The 20,609-nt window shown below is 49.1% G+C and overlaps 1 protein-coding gene across 3 annotated transcripts in view; it reads right to left on the reverse strand.

The window, feature by feature from the left end:
* LOC135056097 (E3 ubiquitin/ISG15 ligase TRIM25-like) overlaps positions 1 to 20,609 on the reverse strand; it is a 152,277-nt gene that overhangs the window by 106,976 nt on the left and 24,692 nt on the right. For all 3 annotated transcript variants that reach the window (XM_063960850.1, XM_063960849.1, XM_063960848.1), the window contains exon 3: positions 8,778 to 9,011. In XM_063960850.1, the coding sequence (XP_063816920.1) occupies positions 8,778 to 9,011 (234 nt within the window). The remainder of the gene's footprint in view (positions 1 to 8,777; positions 9,012 to 20,609) is intronic.

A 20,609-nucleotide genomic window follows, 5' to 3' on the forward strand; every position in this document is an offset into this window, starting at 1 on the left:
CCCCCCCTCCAGCCACCCAAGGGCCAGGGGTGAAGCCCGAGGCTGTCCCCACCCCCATCCATGGGCTGCGGATGGGGGGCTGATAGCCAAGTGTAAAAATAAGAATTTACTCACCGGTAATTCTATTTCTCGTAGTCCGTAGTGGATGCTGGGAACTCCGTAAGGACCATGGGGAATAGCGGGCTCCGAAGGAGGCTGGGCACTCTAGAAAGATCTTAGACTACCTGGTGTGCACTAGCTCCTCCCACTATGACCCTCCTCCAAGCCTCAGTTAGGTACTGTGCCCGGACGAGCGTACACAATAAGGAAGGATTTTGAATCCCGGGTAAGACTCATACCAGCCACACCAATCACACCGTACAACTCGTGATATGAAACACAGTTAACAGTATGAAACAATAGAGCCTCTCAACAGATGGCTCAACAACAACCCGATTTAGTTAACAATAACTATGTACAAGTATTGCAGATAAACCGCACTTGGGATGGGCGCCCAGCATCCACTACGGACTACGAGAAATAGAATTACCGGTGAGTAAATTCTTATTTTCTCTAACGTCCTAGTGGATGCTGGGAACTCCGTAAGGACCATGGGGATTATACCAAAGCTCCCAAACGGGCGGGAGAGTGCGGATGACTCTGCAACACCGAATGAGAGAACTCCAGGTCCTCCTTAGCCAGGGTATCAAATTTATAGAATTTTGCAAACGTGTTTGCCCCTGACCAAGTAGCAGCTCGGCAAGTTGTGAAGCCGAGACCCCTCGGGCAGCCGCCCAAGATGAGCCCACCTTCCTTGTGGAATGGGCATTGACAGATTTTGGCTGTGGCAGGCCTGCCACAGAATGTGCAAGCTGAATTGTACTACAAATCCAACGAGCAATAGTCTGCGCAGAAGCAGGAGCACCCAGCTTGTTGGGTGCATATATGATAAACAGCGAGTCAGATTTTCTGACTCCAGCCGTTCTGGAAACATATATTTTCAGGGCCCTGACCACGTCTAACAACTTGGAGTCCTCCAAGTCCCTAGTAGCCGCAGGCACCACAATAGGCTGGTTCAGGTGAAACGCTGACACCACCTTAGGGAGAAACTGGGGACGAGTCCTCAATTCTGCCCTATCCATATGGAAAATCAGATAAGGGCTTTTACATGATAAAGCCGCCAATTCTGATACTCGCCTGGCCGAAAACAAGGCCAATAACATGACCACTTTCCAAGTGAGATATTACAGATCCACGGTCTTTAGTGGTCCCAAGGTGCCACAGGAGGCACAAACGGGGGCTGAATATGCAGCACTCCTTTTATACATGCATGTCTGAACTTCATGTACTGAAGCTAGTTCTTTTTGAAAGAAAATCGACAGAGCCGAGATCTGTACCTTAATGGAACCTAATTTAAGGCCCATAGTCACTCCTGCTTGCAGGAAATGCAGAAATCGACCTAGTTGAAATTCCTCTGTTGGGGCCCTTTCGGCCTCACACCATGCAACATATTTCCGCCATATGCGGTGATAATGATTTGCTGTAACCTCTTTCCTGGCTTTAGTAAGCGTAGGAATGACTTCCTCCGGAATGCCCTTTTCCTTCAGGATCCGGCGTTCAACCGCTATGCCGTCCAACGCAGCCGCAGTAAGTCTTGGAACAGACAGGGCCCCTGCTGCCGCAGGTCCTGTCTGAGTGGCAGAGGCCATGGGTCCTCTGATATAATTTCTTGAAGTTCTGGGTACCAATCTCTTCTTGGCCAGCCCGGAACCACGAGTATCGTTCTTACTCCTCGCCTTCTTATTATTCTCAGTACCTTTGGTATGAGAGGCAGAGGGGAGAACACATAAACCGACTGGTACACCCACGGTGTTACCAGAGCGTCCACAGCTATCGCCTGAGGGTCCCTTGACCTGGCGCAATATCTTTTATAGCTTTTGTTGAGGCGGGACGCCATCATGTCCACCTGTGGCCTTTCCCAATGGTGTACAATCCTTTGGAAGACTTCTGGAGGAAGTCCCCACTCTCCCGGGTGGAGGTCGTGTCTGTTGAGAAGATCTGCTTCCCAGTTGTCCACTCCGGGAATGAACACTGCTGACAGTGCTAACACATGATTTTCCGCCTATCGGAGAATCCTTGTGGCTTCTGCCATCGCCATCCTGCTTCTTGTGCCGCCCTGTTGGTTTACATGGGCGACTGCCGTGATGTTGTCTGATTGGATCAGTACCGGCTGGTTTTGAAGCAGAGGCCTTGCCGGCCTCAGGGCATTGTAAATGGCCCTCAGGTCCAGAATGTTTATGTGTAGGGAAATCCACCTGACTTGACCAAAGTCCCTGGAAGTTTCTTCCCTGTGTGACTGCCCCCCCAGCCTCAAAGGCTGGCATTCATGGTCACTAGGACCTAGTCCTGTATGCCGAACCTGCGGCCCTCTTGAAGATGGGCACTCTGCAGCCACCACAGTAGAGATACCCTGGTCCTTGGAGACAGGGTTATCAGCCTATGCATCGGAAGATGCGGTCCGGACCACTTGTCCAACAGGTCCCTCTGAAAAGTTCTTGTATGGAACCTGCCTAATGAGATTGCTTCGTAGGAAGCTACCATTTTTCCCAGGACTCGCGTGCCATGATGCACCGCTACCTGTTATGGCTTCAGGAGGTCTCTGACTCGAGATGACAACTCCTTGGCTTTCTCCTCCCGGAGACAACTATTTCTGGTTTATGTCCAGAACCATCCCCAGGAACAGTAGACGTGTCATAGGAACCAGCTGTGACTTTGGACTGTTTAGAATCCAACCGTGCTGTTGTAGCACTTTCCAAAATAGTGCTACCCCTACTACCAACTGCTCCTTGGACCTCGCCCTTATAAAGAGATTGTCCAAGTGCGGGATAATTAAAACTCCCTTTTTTCGAAGGAGTATCATCATTTCGGCCATTACCTTGATAAAAACACCCTCGGTGTCATGTACAGTCTAAACGGCAGTGTCTGGATTTGGTAATGGTAATCCTGTACCACAAATCTGAGGTACTCCTGGCGAGGATAGTAAATGGGGACATGCAGGTAAGCATCCTTGATGCCCCGGGATACCATGTAATCCCCCTCGTCCAGGCTTGCAATAACCGCCCTGAGCGATTCCATCTTGAACTTGAATTTTTTTATGTATGTGTTCAAGGATTTTAAATATAAGAAGGGTCACACCGAACTATGCGGTTTCGGTACCCCAAACCGTGTGGAATAGTAACCCCGTCCTTGTTGAAGTAGGGGCACCTTGAGTATTACCTGCTGGGAATACCGCCTATTAATTGCCTCTAGCACAGCCTCCCTGCCTGAGGGAGTTGTCAGCAAGGCATATTTAAGGAAACGGCTGGGGGGAGACATCTCTAATTCCAGCTTATACCCCTGAAATACTACTTGAAAGAAACAGGGATCACCTGTGAGCGAGCCCACTAATTGCTGAAATTTTTTGAGACGGCCCCCCACCATACCTGGCTACACCTGTGGAGCACCCGCGTCATGCTGTGGACTCACAGGAAGCGGGGGAAGAATTTTGATTCTGGGAACAGGCTGCTGGTGCAGCTTTTTCCCTCTTCCCTTGTCTCTGTACAGAAAGGAAGCGCCATTTGACCCGCTTGCTTTTCTGAAGCCGACAGGACTGTACCTTTTTCTGTGAGGAAACCTGAGGTAAAAATATTTCTTCCCAGCACATTGCTGTGGATACGAGGTCCCAGAGACCACCCCCAAATAATTCCTCACCCTTATAAGGCAGAATCTGTATGCGCTTTTTAAGTCAGCATCACCTGTCCAGTGACAGGTCTCTAATACCCTCCTGACAGAATGGACATTACATTCATTTTGGATGCCAGCCGGCAAAATATCCCTCTGTGCATCCCTCATATATAAGACGACGTCTTTAATATGTTCTCATATTAGCAAACTAGTATGCTTAACAGGGTCACCGACCACGCTGCAGCAGCACAATCTGCAGTTTTCAGTCTAGTACCTGAGTGTGTAAATACAGACTTCAGGATAGCCTCCTGCTTTTTATCAACAGGTACCTTCAAAGTGGCCGTTCCTAAAACGGCAGTGCCACCCTTTTTTTGACAACCGTGTGAGCGCCTTATCCACCCTAGGGGATACCTCCCAGCGTAATTTATCCTCCTGGCGGGAAAGGGTACGCCATCAGTAACTTTTTATAAATTACCAGTTTCTTAACGGGGGAACCCACGCTTTTCACACACTTCATTTATTCATCTGATGGGGGAACAAAACACTGCCTGTTTTTTCTCCCCAAACCTAAAAACCCATTTTCAGAGGTGCTTGGGTTAATGTCAAAAATATATAACACATTTTTTATTGCCGGGACCAAGTCACGGCTGTTCCTAGTGGATTTTGTATATGTCTCAACCTTGTCGACACTGGAGTCAAACTCCATGTCGACATCTGTGTCTGTCATCTGAGAGAGCGGGCGTGTTTGAGCCCCTGATGGCCTTTGAGACGCCTGGGCAGGCGCGGGCTGAGAAGCCGGCTGTCCCACAGCTGTTACGTCATCCACCCTTTTATGTAAGGAGTTGACACTGTCGGTTAATACCTTTTACCTATCCATCCACTCTGATGTCGGCCCCACAGGGGGCGACATCACATATATCGGCCTCTGTTCCGTCACCATATAAGCCTCCTCATTCAACATGTCGACACAGCCGTACCGACACACCGCAGACACACAAGGAATGCTCTAAACGAGGACAGGACCCACAAAAGCCCTTTGGGGGGACAGAGTGAGAGTATGCCAGCACACACCAGAGCGCTATATACTGCAGGGACTAACTGAGTTATGTCCCCTATAGCTTTATATATATATATATATATATATATATATATAATGTATACTGCGCCTAAATTTAGTGCCCCCCCTCTCTTTTTTTTAACCCTTGTAGACTGCAGGGGAGAGCCAGGGAGCTTCCCTCCAACGGAGCTGTGAGGGAAAATGGCGCCAGTGTGCTGAGGAGATAGGCTCCGCCCCTTTTTCGCGGCCTATTCTCCCGTTTTTTATGGACTTCTGGCAGGGGTATTTACCTCATATATAGCCCCTGGGGCTATATATTGAGGTATTTTTGCCAGCCAAGGTGTTTTTATTGCTGCCTCAGGGCGCCCCCCCCCAGCGCCCTGCACCCTCAGTGACCGAAGTATGAAGTGTGTGAGAGGAGCAATGGCGCACAGCTGCAGTGCTGTGCGCTACCTTGGTGAAGACTGAGTCTTCATGCCGCCGATTTTCCGGACCATCTTCTTGCTTCTGGCTCTGTAAGGGGGACGGCGGCGCGGCTCCGGGACCGAACATCAAGGCTGGGCCTGCGGTCGATCCCTCTGGAGCTAATGGTGTCCAGTAGCCTAAGAAGCCCAATCCGGCTGCAAGCAGGCGAGTTCGCTTCTTCTCCCCTTAGTCCCTCGCTGCAGTGAGCCTGTTGCCAGCAGGTCTCACTGAAAATAACAAATTCTAAGTCTATAACTTTCTAAGAGCTCAGGAGAGCCCCTAGTGTGCATCCAACCTCGGCCGGGCACGAAATCTAACTGAGGCTTGGAGGAGGGTCATAGTGGGAGGAGCTAGTGCACACCAGGTAGTCTAAGATCTTTCTAGAGTGCCCAGCCTCCTTCGGAGCCCGCTATTCCCCATGGTCCTTACGGAGTTCCCAGCATCCACTAGGACGTTAGAGAAATAAAAGAATATTGTTTTTTGCACAAGAACTACAAGTCCCTGCAAGCCTCCCCCGCAAGCTGGTACTTGGAGAACCACAAGTACCAGCATGCGGGGGTTAAACGGGCCCGCTGGTACCTATAGTTCTTCTGCAAAAAAAATACCCAAATAAAAACAGGACACACACACCTTGAAAGTAAAACTTTATTACATACATTTCGACACACATACTTACCTATGTTCACATTCCGACTCGGCCCACGTCTCGACGGCGATTCCAGGGTACCTGAAAATAAAATTATACTCACCTAAATCCTGTGTGTCGTGTCCTATTGTAATAATCCACGTACTTGGCAATACAAAAAAACGGAAACCCGACCACGCACTGAAAGGGGTCCCATGTTTACACATGGGACCCCTTTCCCCGACTGCCAGGACCCCCCCTGACTCCTGTCAAAGAGGGTCCCTTCAGCCAATCAGGGAGCGCCACGTCGTGGCACTCTCCCGATTGGCTGTGTGCTCCTGTAGTGTCTGTGAGGCAGCACACGGCAGAGATACAATGTAGCGCCTATGCGCTCCATTGTAGCCAATGGTGGGAACTTTGCGGTCAGCGGTTGACCGAAAGTAACCTCACCGCTGACCGCAAAGTTCCTACCATAGGCGCTACATTGTATCTCTGCCGTGTGCTGCCTCAAAGACACTACAGGAGCACACAGCCAATCAGGAGAGTACTTTCAAGGTGTGTGTGTCCTGTTTTTATTTGTTTTTTTGGGGTATTTTTTTTGTAGAAGAACTATAGGTACCAGCGGGCCCTTTAACCCCCGCATGCTGGTACTTGTGGTTCTCCAAGTACCAGCTTGCGGGGGAGGCTTGCAGGGACTTGTAGTTCTTGTGCAAAAAACAATATTCTTTTATTTTACACTTGGCTATCAGCCCCCCATCCGCAGCCCATGGATTGGGGGGGGGGGTCAGCCTCGGGCTTCACCCTTGGGTGGCTGGAGGGGGGGGGGGGGGACCCCTTGATTTAAGGGGTCCCCACTCCTCCAGGGTACCCCGGCCAGGGGTGACTGGTTAGTGATTTAATGCCAGGGCCGCAGGGACCTATATAAAAGTGTCCCCCGGCTGTGGCATTATCTCTCTGACTAGTGGAGCCCGGTGCTGGTTCAAAAAATACGGGGGACCCCTACGCTTTTTGTCCCCCGTATTTTTTGCACCAGGACCAGGCGCAGAGCCCGGTGCTGGTTGATCAAATATGGGGGAACCCCTGTCAATTTCCCCCCCATATTTTTTCAACCAGGACCGGCTCAAAGAGCCCGAGGCTGGTTATGCTTAGGAGGGGGGACCCCACGCAATTTTTTCCAGATTCTTAAACACTTTAAAAACCTTTTTAAAGGTACACAATGAAGCCCTGCACGGATCTCACAGATCCGGACGGGATTCCTTGTGTTTTGTCAGGCAGTGTTTTACTCATCACTCCCGTAAAACACTGCCTGATATTACGAATCACATCGACATCGGAAAATACGAATTGTGAAAAGTCGGCAGCTTAGTGAATGACCGTATCAGGATTCAAAAAGTTGCAGTAAAATGCACCCGATACCATTCGAGTTCAAACACCCTTCAAAATGGCCAAAACACGAATCTTTGTAAATATACCCCCATGTGTTATATTAGTGCCGTTTGTTCGACCACTCGAAAAAATGCAACTTAAATGAATTATCCCCCCCACCCCCACCTCCACCCGAATGCTGTAAAGCAAATACTGAAGCAGGCTTGCTGGAACTCACCGAGGCAGAATGCTGGGAAGCAAATACTGAAGCAGGCTTGCTGGAACACACTGAGGCAGAATGCTGTGAAGACAAAACTGGAACAGCTACTGAATCAGGAGCCAGGGTACTGATCCTGGAGAGAGATGTTGTACAGCAATGTGCTGTTAGCAGTTTCTGGCTTAAATGGGGTGCATCAGGCACTGACAGGGTGGACAGAACATGGTGACTGAAGTTGCTGGATTCTGGTAGGCAAAGCAGGTCCTGTGATCCAATCCAAGATGGCAATGCCCATGGTTCAGAACGGCGGGAACCACTGGGAGGGGAACGTCAGTCAAAATAACTAACAAGTGCCTAAAGATTTTGGAGAGTCCGCAGGTGGACAATGGAGATCTGTAGGGCTGCAAAGTGACAACAGTGGACCTGGTAACGAGGTCCTGGATTCCAGCGTGCAAAAATGCTATACGACCTACCTCCTAGGATATGCTAGTTGTTTTGCTTGCAAAGCTCCTCATTTACAGTTTGTGTATGTCGTCACTGGGGCCGATTCTAGTACCACAAAGTACAGTGTATACGATATTCTATATATAGCGCAATTAAGCACATCTACATAACAGTAATTAAAGTACCTTTCCTCTTTAGAATATCTGACTACAGTATACTACATTTATTTAATTAAAACCACACAAGAGAAAGACAGCAGGAACATGTGCTAGACATCAAGAACACTGACAAAGAAATGTTACAGAATGGATGGAGGTATTTTGGAGAGGAAAGTGAAAACTCCCCTCTACGGCGATCCCCGCCTGAGTAGACACAGCTTACTGCCAATACGCTGCGTCTCCCTGCCTGGCTGGCTCCTCTGGGAATGCGCGAGATCCGACTACTCACACACGATTCTCCTGTGCAGCTAAGAGCCGGCAGCTGCCACAGCCACGGAAAGCGCTGTCCCTGCTGTGGAGGTACGGCAACGACCCTTGCTCCAGTAAGCACTGCCTCAGATTTGCCGTTATAGTATGCTGAAACTGTGGAAGAGCATGCTGGGAAGGTTTGTTATATAGCAGCTGGAGCACCACAGGATGCCTGCCCCTTGGACATGATCAGGGAAAGTTTAAGGAACGGATAGCATCAGATAGGAGAATTATTATATAGGGCAGGACAGCGGCAATGAGGGTGACGGACAATGGGTGAGGAAAGACACAAGTTAAGAACAGGATGATTGTTTGTGGAAGTAGTTTATAGGAGGAAGGGGAGAAAAGTAAGTGGACAGGCAGGGATATGGTAGGTGTAACAGAATGGCAGGCAGGTGTACAGCAGGCATAATGGAAAGAGTGACAGAAACTCGCCTTTAGAAACTGGAGATCATCCTGCTCTTCCAGAATAGACTGAACTTTACTCTTCAGATCCTGATATTCTTGTTTCTTTTTATTCAGGACACTCTGTGTGTAACTAAATTTTTGGGTCACTTTCTTCTCCTCCTCCTGGACTTTCGCCATAGCTTTTTTACGTTCCTCATCAATTAGACCTTTTATCTCCTCAAACTCCTCCTCCACCAGATCCTTCTTCTTCTTAGTGATGTCCTGTATATAAAGGCATTTCCACACATTATTTATCAGTTATATAAATTCAAGATCTGCATTGATAATCTATTTAGCATAACATCATTTTCACAGATTAAGTGATGTCATCTGTATAACAGCACCTTCACCCATTGCTTACAGAGGTACACAAGATAGTATAAGTCTCATGCGCCCTACTGAAATGCGTCGACACCTGGTCAGGTGCCAGTCACCCCACACTAGAATAGATTTGCGATATGACAGAGTGGATCCAGTGAACAATGGTCTGCTGTGAAGCCAGCCATCTACATTTCTGCGCGCCACATAGAACAAGCAGACAATGTGTGTCGTACAGATGAAGTTTTGTCCAAGTAGATCAGCAAGGCTCGTACGACATCTACCAATGCCGATAGAGATAAAACTGGAAAATAAATTCCTGGTTCAAGAAGAAAACCCCCCCCCCCACACACACACAAAAAACATGATTTTGGTATTTACCAGTAAATCTATTTCTCCCACTCCACAGGGTACACTGGAGGTTTATGACAGTGGGGTATAGACCGGTGGATAAATTGAGCCAGCACTTTAACTTTATAAGTGTGACTGGCTTCTCCCCCACTATGCACCCCGCCCCCCCTCCAAACTAGTTGGATTTGCACAATGGATGCAGTCACAACCAAACATAAAACGGTAGGAAAACATAGTGCAGGGCTGGAATCCAGTGTCTCCTGTGGAATCTGAGAAATGTATTTACCGGTTAGTACCAAAAATAAGAATTTACTTACAGATAATTCTATTTCTCGTAGTCCGTAGTGGATGCTGGGAACTCCGTAAGGACCATGGGGAATAGCGGCTCCGCAGGAGACTGGGCACAAAAGTAAAGCTTTAGGACTACCTGGTGTGCACTGGCTCCTCCCCCTATGACCCTCCTCCAAGCCTCAGTTAGGATACTGTGCCCGGACGAGCGTACACAATAAGGAAGGATTTTGAATCCCGGGTAAGACTCATACCAGCCACACCAATCACACCGTACAACCTGTGATCTGAACCCAGTTAACAGCATGATAACAGAGGAGCCTCTGGAAAAATGTCTCACAACAACAATAACCCGATTTAGTTAACAATAACTATGTACAAGTATTGCAGACAATCCGCACTTGGGATGGGCGCCCAGCATCCACTACGGACTACGAGAAATAGAATTATCGGTAAGTAAATTCTTATTTTCTCTGACGTCCTAGTGGATGCTGGGAACTCCGTAAGGACCATGGGGATTATACCAAAGCTCCCAAACGGGCGGGAGAGTGCGGATGACTCTGCAGCACCGAATGAGAGAACTCCAGGTCCTCCTCAGCCAGGGTATCAAATTTGTAGAATTTAGCAAACGTGTTTGCCCCTGACCAAGTAGCTGCTCGGCAAAGTTGTAAAGCCGAGACCCCTCGGGCAGCCGCCCAAGATGAGCCCACCTTCCTTGTGGAATGGGCTTTTACAGATTTTGGCTGTGGCAGGCCTGCCACAGAATGTGCAAGCTGAATTATATTACAAATCCAACGAGCAATAGTCTGCTTAGAAGCAGGAGCACCCAGCTTGTTGGGTGCATACAGGATAAACAGCGAGTCAGATTTTCTGACTCCAGCCGTCCTGGAAACATATATTTTCAGGGCCCTGACTACGTCCAACAACTTGGAGTCCTCCAAGTCCCTAGTAGCCGCAGGTACCACAATAGGTTGGTTCAGATGAAATGCTGAACCCACCTTAGGGAGAAAATGAGGACGAGTCCTCAATTCCGCCCTGTCTGAATGGAAGATCAGATAAGGGCTTTTACAGGATAAAGCCGCCAATTCTGACACGCGCCTGGCCGAGGCCAGGGCCAACAGCATGACCACTTTCCATGTGAGATATTTTAACTCCACAGATTCAAGTGGTTCAAACCAATGTGACTTTAGGAACCCCAAAACTACATTGAGATCCCAAGGTGCCACTGGAGGCACAAAAGGAGGCTGTATATGCAGTACCCCTTTTACAAACGTCTGAACTTCAGGAACTGAAGCTAGTTCTTTCTGGAAGAAAATGGACAGGGCCGAAATTTGAACCTTAATGGACCCCAATTTTAGGCCCATAGACACTCCTGTTTGCAGGAAATGCAGGAATCGACCTAGTTGAACTTCCTCCATTGGGGCCTTACTGGCCTCGCACCGCGCAACATATTTTCGCCAAATGCGGTGATAATGCTTTGCGGTTACATCCTTCCTGGCTTTGATCAGGGTAGGGATAACTTCATCCGGAATGCCTTTTTCCTTCAGGATCCGGCGTTCAACCGCCCTGCCGTCAAACGCAGCCGCGGTAAGTCTTGGAATAGACAGGGTCCTTACTGGAGCAGGTCCCTTCTTAGAGGTAGAGGCCACGGGTCCTCCGTGAGCATCTCTTGAAATTCCGGGTACCAAGTCCTTCTTGGCCAATCCGGAGCCACGAGTATAGTTCTTACTCCCCTCCGTCTTATAATTCTCAGTACTTTTGGTATGAGAGGAAGAGGAGGGAACACATACACTGACTGGTACACCCACGGTGTTACCAGAGCGTCCACAGCTATTGCCTGAAGGTCCCTTGACCTTGCGCAATACCTGTCCAATTTTTTGTTTAGGCGGGACGCCATCATGTCCAACTTTGGTTTTTCCCAACGGTTTACAATCATGTGGAAGACTTCTGGGTGAAGTCCCCACTCTCCCGGGTGGAGGTCGTGCCTGCTGAGGAAGTCTGCTTCCCAGTTGTCCACTCCCGGAATGAACACTGCTGACAATGCTATCACATGATTTTCCGCCCAGCGAAAAATCCTTGCAGCTTCTGCCATTGCCCTCCTGCTTCTTGTGCCGCCCTATCTGTTTACGTGGGCGACTGCCGTGATGTTGTCCGACTGGATCAGCACCGGCTGACCTTGAAGCAGAGGTCTTGCTTGGCTTAGGGCATTGTAAATGGCCCTTAGCTCCATTTATGTGAAGTGATGTCTCCAGGCTTGACCACAAGCCCTGGAAATTTCTTCCCTGTGTGATTGCTCCTTAGCCTCGCAGGCTGGCATCCGTGGTCACCAGGACCCAGTCCTGAATGCCGAATCTGCGGCCCTCTAGAAGATGAGCACTCTGCAACCACCACAGGAGAGACACCCTTGTCTTTGGTGACAGGGTTATCCGCTGATGCATCTGAAGATGCGATCCGGACCATTTGTCCAGCAGGTCCCACTGGAAAGTTCTTGCGTGGAATCTGCCAAATGGAATTGCTTCGTAGGAAGCCACCATTTTTCCCAGGACCCTTGTGCACTGATGCACTGACACTTGGCCTGGTTTTAGGAGGTTTCTGACTAGTTCGGATAACTCCCTGGCTTTCTCCTCCGGGAGAAACCCCTTTTTCTGGACTGTGTCCAGGATCATCCCTAGGAATAGAAGACGTGTCGTCGGGATCAGCTGCAATTTTGGAATAATGAGAATCCAACCGTGCTGCCGCAACACTACTTGAGATAGTGCTACCCCGACTACCAACTGTTCCCTGGATCTTGCCCTTATCAGGAGATCGTCCAAGTAAGGGATAACTAAAACTCCCTTCCTTCGAAGGAGTATCATCATTTCGGCCATTACTTTGGTAAAGACCCGGGGTGCCGTGGACAAACCAAACGGCAGCGTCTGAAACTGATAGTGACAGTTCTGTACCACAAACCTGAGGTACCCTTGGTGTGAAGGGTAAATTGGGACATGTAGGTAAGCATCCTTGATGTCCAGAGACACCATATAATCCCCTTCTTCCAGGTTTGCAATCACTGCTCTGAGTGACTCCATCTTGAATTTGAACCTCTGTATGTAAGTGTTCAAGGATTTTAGATTTTAAATAGGTCTCACCGAGCCGTCCGGCTTCGGTACCACAAATAGCGTGGAATAATACCCCTTTCCCTGTTGTAGGAGGGGTACCTTGATTATCACCTGCTGGGAATACAGCTTGTGAATGGCTTCCAATACCGCCTCCCTGTCGGAGGGAGACGTCGGTAAAGCAGACTTTAGGAAACGGCGAAGGGGAGACGTCTCGAATTCCAATTTGTACCCCTGAGATACCACCTGAAGGATCCAGGGGTCCACCTGTGAGTGAGCCCACTGCACGCTGAAATTTTGGAGACGGGCCCCCACCGTGCCTGAGTCCGCTTGTAAAGCCCCAGCGTCATGCTAAGGACTTGGCAGAAACGGGAGAGGGCTTCTGTTCCTGGGAATTGGCTGTTTGCTGCAGCCTTTTTCCTTTCCCTCTGCCACGGGGCAGAAATGAGGAGCCTTTTGCCCGCTTGCCCTTATGGGGCCGAAAGGACTTATGTTGAGAGGCTACCTGGGGTAAAAATGTGGATTTCCCAGCCGTTGCCGTGGCCACCAGGTCTGTTAGACCTACCTCAAATAACTCCTCCCTTTTATAAGGCGATACTTCCATATGCCTTTTCTGGCAGAAATGGACAGCGCACTTACTCTTGATGCCAGTCGGCAAATATCCCTCTGTGCATCACGCATATATAGAAATGCATCTTTTAAATGCTCTATAGTCAGTAATATACTGTCCCTATCTAGGGTATCAATATTGTCAGTCAGGGAATCCGACCAAGCCACCCCAGCACTGCACAATCAGGCTGAGGCGATTGCTGGTCGCAGTATCACACCCGTGTGAGTGTATATACATTTTAGGATATTTTCCTGCTTTCTGTCAGCAGGTTCCTTAAGGGCGGCCGTATCCGGGGACAGTAGTGCCACCTGTTTAGACAAGCGTGCGAGCGCTTTATCCACCCTAAGGGGTGTTTCCCAACGTGCCCTATCCTCTGGCGGGAAGGGGTATGATGCTAATAACTTTTTAGGAATTAACAGTTTTTATCGGGGGAAACCCACGCATCATCACACACTTCATTTAATTCCTCAGATGCAGGAAAAACTACAGCCAGTTTTTTCTCACCCAACATAATACCCTTTTTAGTGGTACTGGTATTATCAGAAAATAAGAATTTACTTACCGATAATTCTATTTCTCATAGTCCGTAGTGGATGCTGGGACTCCGTCAGGACCATGGGGAATAGCGGGCTCCGCAGGAGACAGGGCACATCTAAAAAAAGCTTTTAGGTCACATGGTGCGTACTGGCTCCTCCCCCTATGACCCTCCTCCAAGCCTCAGTTAGGTACTGTGCCCGGACGAGCGTACACAATAAGGAAGGATCTTGAATCCCGGGTAAGACTCATACCAGCCACACCAATCACACCGTACAACTTGTGATCTGAACCCAGTTAACAGTATGATAACACAAACGAAGTAGCCTCTGAACAGATGGCTCACAACAACAGTAATAACCCGATTTTTGTAACAATAACTATGTACAAGCATTGCAGACAATCCGCACTTGGGATGGGCGCCCAGCATCCACTACGGACTATGAGAAATAGAATTATCGGTAAGTAAATTCTTATTTTCTCTAACGTCCTAGTGGATGCTGGGACTCCGTCAGGACCATGGGGATTATACCAAAGCTCCCAAACGGGCGGGAGAGTGCGGATGACTCTGCAGCACCGAATGAGAGAACTCCAGGTCCTCTTTAGCCAGAGTATCAAATTTGTAAAATTTTACAAACGTGTTCTCCCCTGACCACGTAGCTGCTCGGCAAAGTTGTAATGCCGAGACTCCTCGGGCAGCCGCCCAGGATGAGCCCACTTTCCTTGTGGAATGGGCCTTTACAGATTTAGGCTGTGGCAGGCCTGCCACAGAATGTGCAAGTTGGATTGTACTACATATCCAACGTGCAATCGTCTGTTTAGACGCAGGAGCACCCAACTTGTTGGGTGCATACAATGTAAACAACGAGTCAGATTTTCTGACTCCAGCTGTCCTTGAAATATATATTTTTAATGCTCTGACAACGTCCAGTAACTTGGAGTCCTCCAAGTCGCTAGTAGCCGCAGGCACCACAATAGGCTGGTTCAAGTGAAATGCCGAAACCACCTTAGGGAGAAATTGAGGACGTGTCCTCAATTCTGCCCTGTCCGAATGGAATATCAGATATGGGCTTTTGTATGACAAAGCTGCCAACTCCGAAACTCTCCTGGCTGAAGCCAGGGCCAACAGCATGGTTACCTTCCATGTAAGGTATTTTAAATCTACCGATTTTAAAGGCTCAAACCAATGAGATTTGAGAAAATTTAGAACCACGTTCAAATCCCACGGTGCCACTGGAGGCACTATTGGGGGTTGTATATGTAGTACACCTTTGACAAAAGTTTGTACTTCAGGCACTGACGCCAATTCCTTCTGGAAGAAAATTGATAAGGCCGAAATTTGAACTTTAATGGACCCCAATTTGAGGCCCATAGACAATCCTGCTTGCAGGAAATGTAAGAATCGACCCAATTGAAATTCTTCCGTTGGAGCCTTCTTGGCCTCACACCACGCAACATATTTTCTCCAAATGCGGTGATAATGTTGTGCGGTCACTTCTTTCCTGGCTTTAATTAAAGTAGGAATAACTTCCTCAGGAATGCCCTTCTCTTTTAGAATCCGGCGTTCAACCGCCATGCAGTCAAACGCAGCCGCGGTAAGTCTTGGAACATACAAGGTCCCTGCTGAAGCAGATCCCTTCTTAGAGGTAGAGGCCACGGATCCTCCGTGAGCATCTCTTGAAGTTCCGGATACCAAGTTCTTCTTGGCCAGTCCGGAGCTACCAGTATTGTTCTTACTCCTCTTTTCCGTATAATTCTCAGTACCTTTGGTATGAGAGGCAGAGGAGGGAACACATACACTGACTGGTACACCCACGGTGTTACCAGAGCGTCCACAGCTATTGCCTGAGGGTCTCTTGACCTGGCGCAATACCTGTCCAATTTTTTGTTGAGGCGAGACGCCATCATGTCCACCTTTGGTTTTTCCCAACGGTTCACAATCATGTGGAAAACTTCTGGATGAAGTCCCCACTCTCCCGGGTGAAGGTCGTGTCTGCTGAGGAAATCTGCTTCCCAGTTGTCCACTCCCGGGATGAACACTGCTGACAGTGCTACGACATGATTCTCCGCCCAGCGCAGAATCCTTGCAGCTTCTGCCATTGCACTCCTGCTTCTCGTGCCGCCTTGTCGGTTTACGTGGGCGACTGCCGTGATGTTGTCGGACTGGATCAACACCGGCTGACCCTGAAGCAGCGATTTTGCCAGGCTTAGAGCATTGTAGATCGCTCTTAGCTCCAGTATATTTATGTGAAGAGACGTCTCCAGGTTTGACCACACGCCCTGGAAGTTTCTTCCCTTTGTGACTGCTCCCCAACCTCGTAGGCTGGCATCCGTAGTCACCAGGACCCAGTCCTGTATGCCGAATCTGCGGCCCACTAACAGATGGGCAGTCTGCAACCACCACAGGAGAGACAACCTTGTTCTCGGTGACAGTGTTATCCGCTGATGCATGTGCAGATGCGATCCGGACCATTTGTCCAGCAGATCCCACTGAAATGTTCGTGCATGGAATCTGCCGAATGGAATCGCTTCGTACGAAGCCACCATCTTTCCCAGGACTCTTGTGCATTGATGTACTGACACAGTTCCTGGTTTTAGGAGGTTCTTGACAAGTTCGGATAACTCCCTTGCTTTCTCTTCCGGGAGAAATACCTTTTTCTGAACCGTGTCCAGAATCATGCCCAGGAACAGCAGATGTGTTGTCGGGGTCAATTGAGATTTTGGAAGATTTAGAATCCACCCGTGTTGCTGAAGCACTACTTGTGTTAGCGCTACACCGACTTCCAGCTGTTCTCTGGACTTTGCCCTTATCAGGAGATCGTCCAAGTAAGGGATAATTAATACGCCTTTTCTTCGTAGAAGAACCATCATTTCGGTCATTACCTTGGTAAAGACCCGAGGGGCCGTGGACAACCCAAACGGCAGCGTTTGAAACTGATAATGACAGTCTTGTATCACGAACCTGAGATACCCTTGGTGTGAGGGGTAAATCGGGACATGTAGATAAGCATCTTTTATGTCCAAGGACACCATGAAGTCTCCTTCTTCCAGATTCGCTATCACTGCTCTGAGTGACTCCATCTTGAACTTGAATTTCTTTATGTACAGGTTCAAGGATTTCAGATTTAGAATAGGCCTTACCGAACCGTCCGGTTTCGGTACCACAAATAGTGTGGAATAATACCCCTTTCCCTGTTGTAGGAGGGGTACCTTGACTATCACCTGCTGAGAATACAGCTTGTGAATGGCTTCCAAAACCGACGTCCTTTCTGAGGGAGACGTTGGTAAAGCAGACTTTAGGAACCGGCGAGGGGGAGACCTTTCGAACTCCAGCATGTAACCCTGAGATACTATCTGCAGGACCCACGGGTCCACTTGTGAGTGAACCCATTGATTGCTGAAAATCTTGAGTCGACCCCCCACCGTTCCTGAGTCCGCTTGTAAAGCCCCAGCGTCATGCTGATGGCTTTGTAGAAGCCGGGGCGGGCTTCTGTTCCTGGGCAGGGGCTGCTTGCTGCCCTTTCTTACCCTTTCCTCTGCCTCGCGGCAGATAAGACTGTCCTTTTGGTCGCTTTTTATAGGAGCGAAAGGACTGCGGCTGAAAAGACGGTGTCTTTTTCTGTTGGGAGGGGGTCTGAGGTAAAAAAGTGGATTTGCCGGCAGTTGCCGTGGCCACCAGGTCCGAAAGACCGACCCCAAACAATTCCTCTCCTTTATATGGCAATACTTCCATATGCCTCTTGGAATCCGCATCACCTGACCACTGTCGCGTCCATAAACTTCTTCTGGCAGATATGGACATCGCGCTTACTCTTGATGCTAGAGTACAAACATCCCTCTGAGCATCTCGCATATAAAGGAAAGCATCCTTTAATTGCTCTAGAGTCAATAAAATACTGTCCCTATCCAGGGTATCAATATTTTCAGTCAGAGAATCCAACCACACTACCCCAGCACTGCACATCCAGGCTGAGGCTATTGCCGGTCGCAGTATAACACCGGTATGTGTGTATATACTCTTCAGTGTAGTTTCCAGCCTCCTATCTGCTGGATCCTTGAGGGCGGCCGTATCAGGAGACGGCAACGCCACTTGCTTTGATAAACGTGTGAGCGCCTTATCCACCCTAGGGGGTGTTTCCCAGCGCGCCCTAACCTCTGGTGGGAAAGGGTATAATGCCAATAACTTCTTGGAAATTAGCAGTTTTCTATCGGGGTTAACCCACGCTTCATCACACACGTCATTCAATTCCTCTGATTCTGGAAAAAATACAGGTAGTTTTTTCACCCCCCACATAATACCCCTTTTTGAGGTACCAGCAGTATCAGAGATCTGCAAAGCCTCCTTCATTGCCGTGATCATATAACGTGTGGCCCTATTGGAAAATACGTTTGTTTCTTCACCGTCGACACTAGATTCATCTGTGTCGGTACCCGTGTCGACTGACTGAGGTAAAGGACGTTTTACAGCCCCTGACGGTGTCTGAGACGCCTGAACCGGTACTAACTGGTTTGCCGGGCGTCTTATTTCGTCAACTGACTTTTGTAATGTGCTGACATTATCACATAATTCCATAACTAAAGCCATCCATTCCGGTGTCTACTCCCTAGGGGGTGACATTACCATCATCGGCAATTGCTCTGCCTCCACACCAACATCGTCCTCATACATGTCGACACACACGTACCGACACACAGCAGCCACACAGGGAATGCTCTAATCGAAGACAGGACCCCCTAGCCCTTTGGGGAGACAGAGGGAGAGTTTGCCAGCACACACCAAAAGCGCTATAAATGTATATAAACAACCCTAGAAGGTGTTGTTTACTATATATGCGCTCTTAATATATAAATATCGCCAATTTATGCCCCCCTTCTCTTTGTTACCCTGTTTCTGTAGTGCAGTGCAGGGGAGAGACCTGGGAGCCTTCCTCACCAGCGGAGCTGAGCAGGAAAATGGCGCTGAGGAGAATAAGCTCCGCCCCTTTTTCGGCTGGCTTTTCCCCGGTTTTTAAGAAACTGGCCTGGGTTAAAATACATACATATAGCCTTAATGGCTATATGTGATGTATTTATTTTGCCACTAAAGGTAATTATATTGCTGCCCAGGGCGCCCCCAGCAGCGCCCTGCACCCTCCGTGACTGAGTCAGTGAGCCGTGTGACAACAATGGCGCACAGCTGCCGTGCTGTGCGCTACCTTCAAGAAGACTGAGGAGTCTTCTGCCGCCTGCTTTCCGGACCTCCGTTCTGCCGTCTCTTCAGCGTCTGTAAGGGGGATCGGCGGCGCGGCTCCGGGACGAACCCCAGGCTGACCTGTGTTCCGACTCCCTCTGGAGCTAAGTGTCCAGTAGCCTAAGACTCCAATCCATCCTGCACGCAGGTGAGTTGGAAATCTCTCCCCTAAGTCCCTCGATGCAGTGATCCTGTTGCCAGCAGGAATCACTGAGATTGAAACCTAAAAAAAAACTTTTCTAAACAGCTCTTTAGGAGAGCCACCTAGATTGCACCCTCTCGGACGGGCACAAAAACCTAACTGAGGCTTGGAGGAGGGTCATAGGGGGAGGAGCCAGTACGCACCATGTGACCTAAAAGCTTTTTTTAGATGTGCCCTGTCTCCTGCGGAGCCCGCTATTCCCCATGGTCCTGACGGAGTCCCAGCATCCACTAGGACGTTAGAGAAATATGTAAAACATTTTCCATAGCCTCAATCATGTAACGTGTGGCCCTACTGGAAGTCACATTCGTCTCTTAATCGTCGACACTGGAGTCAGTATCCGTGTCGGCGTCTGTATCTGCCATCTGAGGTAACGGGCGTTTTAGAGCCCCTGATGGCTTTTGAGACACCTTGACAGGCACAGGCTGAGTAGCCGGCTGTCTCATGTCATCAATCTTTTGTAAAGAGCTGACACTGTCACGTAATTCCTTCCATAAACTCAGCCACTCAGGTGTCGACTCCCTAGGGGGTGACATCTCCATTACAGGCAATTGCTCCGCCTCCACACCATTTTCCTCCTCATACATGTCGACACAATCGTACCGACACACAGCACACACACAGGGAATGCTCTGATAGAGTACAGGACCCCACTAGCCCTTTGGGGAGACAGAGGGAGAGTATGCCAGCACACACCAGAGCGCTATATATATACAGGGATAACCTTATAGAAGTGTTTTTCCCCTTATAGCTGCTGTTTTATTAATACTGCGCCTAATTAGTGGCCCCCTCTCTTTTTTAACCCCTTTCTGTAGTGTAGTAACTGCAGGGGAGAGCCAGGGAGCTTCCCTCCAACGGAGCTGTGAGAGAAAATGGCGCCAGTGTGCTGAGGAGATAGGCTCCGCCCCTTTTTCGCAGACTTTTCTCCTGCATTTTTATGGATTCTGGCAGGGGTTAAAATACATCCATATAGCCCTGGGGGTTATATGTGATGTATGTTTGCCAGCCAAGGTGTTTTTATTGCTGCTCAGGGCGCCCCCCCCCAGCGCCCAGCACCCTCAGTGACTGCAGTGTGAGGTGTGTATGAGGAGCAATGGCGCACAGCTGCAGTGCTGTGCGCTACCTTGGTGAAGACTGATGTCTTCTGCCGCCGATTTTCCGGACCTCTTCTTGCTTCTGGCTCTGTAAGGGG

The sequence above is a fragment of the Pseudophryne corroboree genome, chromosome 3 (genome assembly GCF_028390025.1).
Source record: "Pseudophryne corroboree isolate aPseCor3 chromosome 3, aPseCor3.hap2, whole genome shotgun sequence".
Lineage (NCBI taxonomy): Eukaryota > Metazoa > Chordata > Amphibia > Anura > Myobatrachidae > Pseudophryne > Pseudophryne corroboree.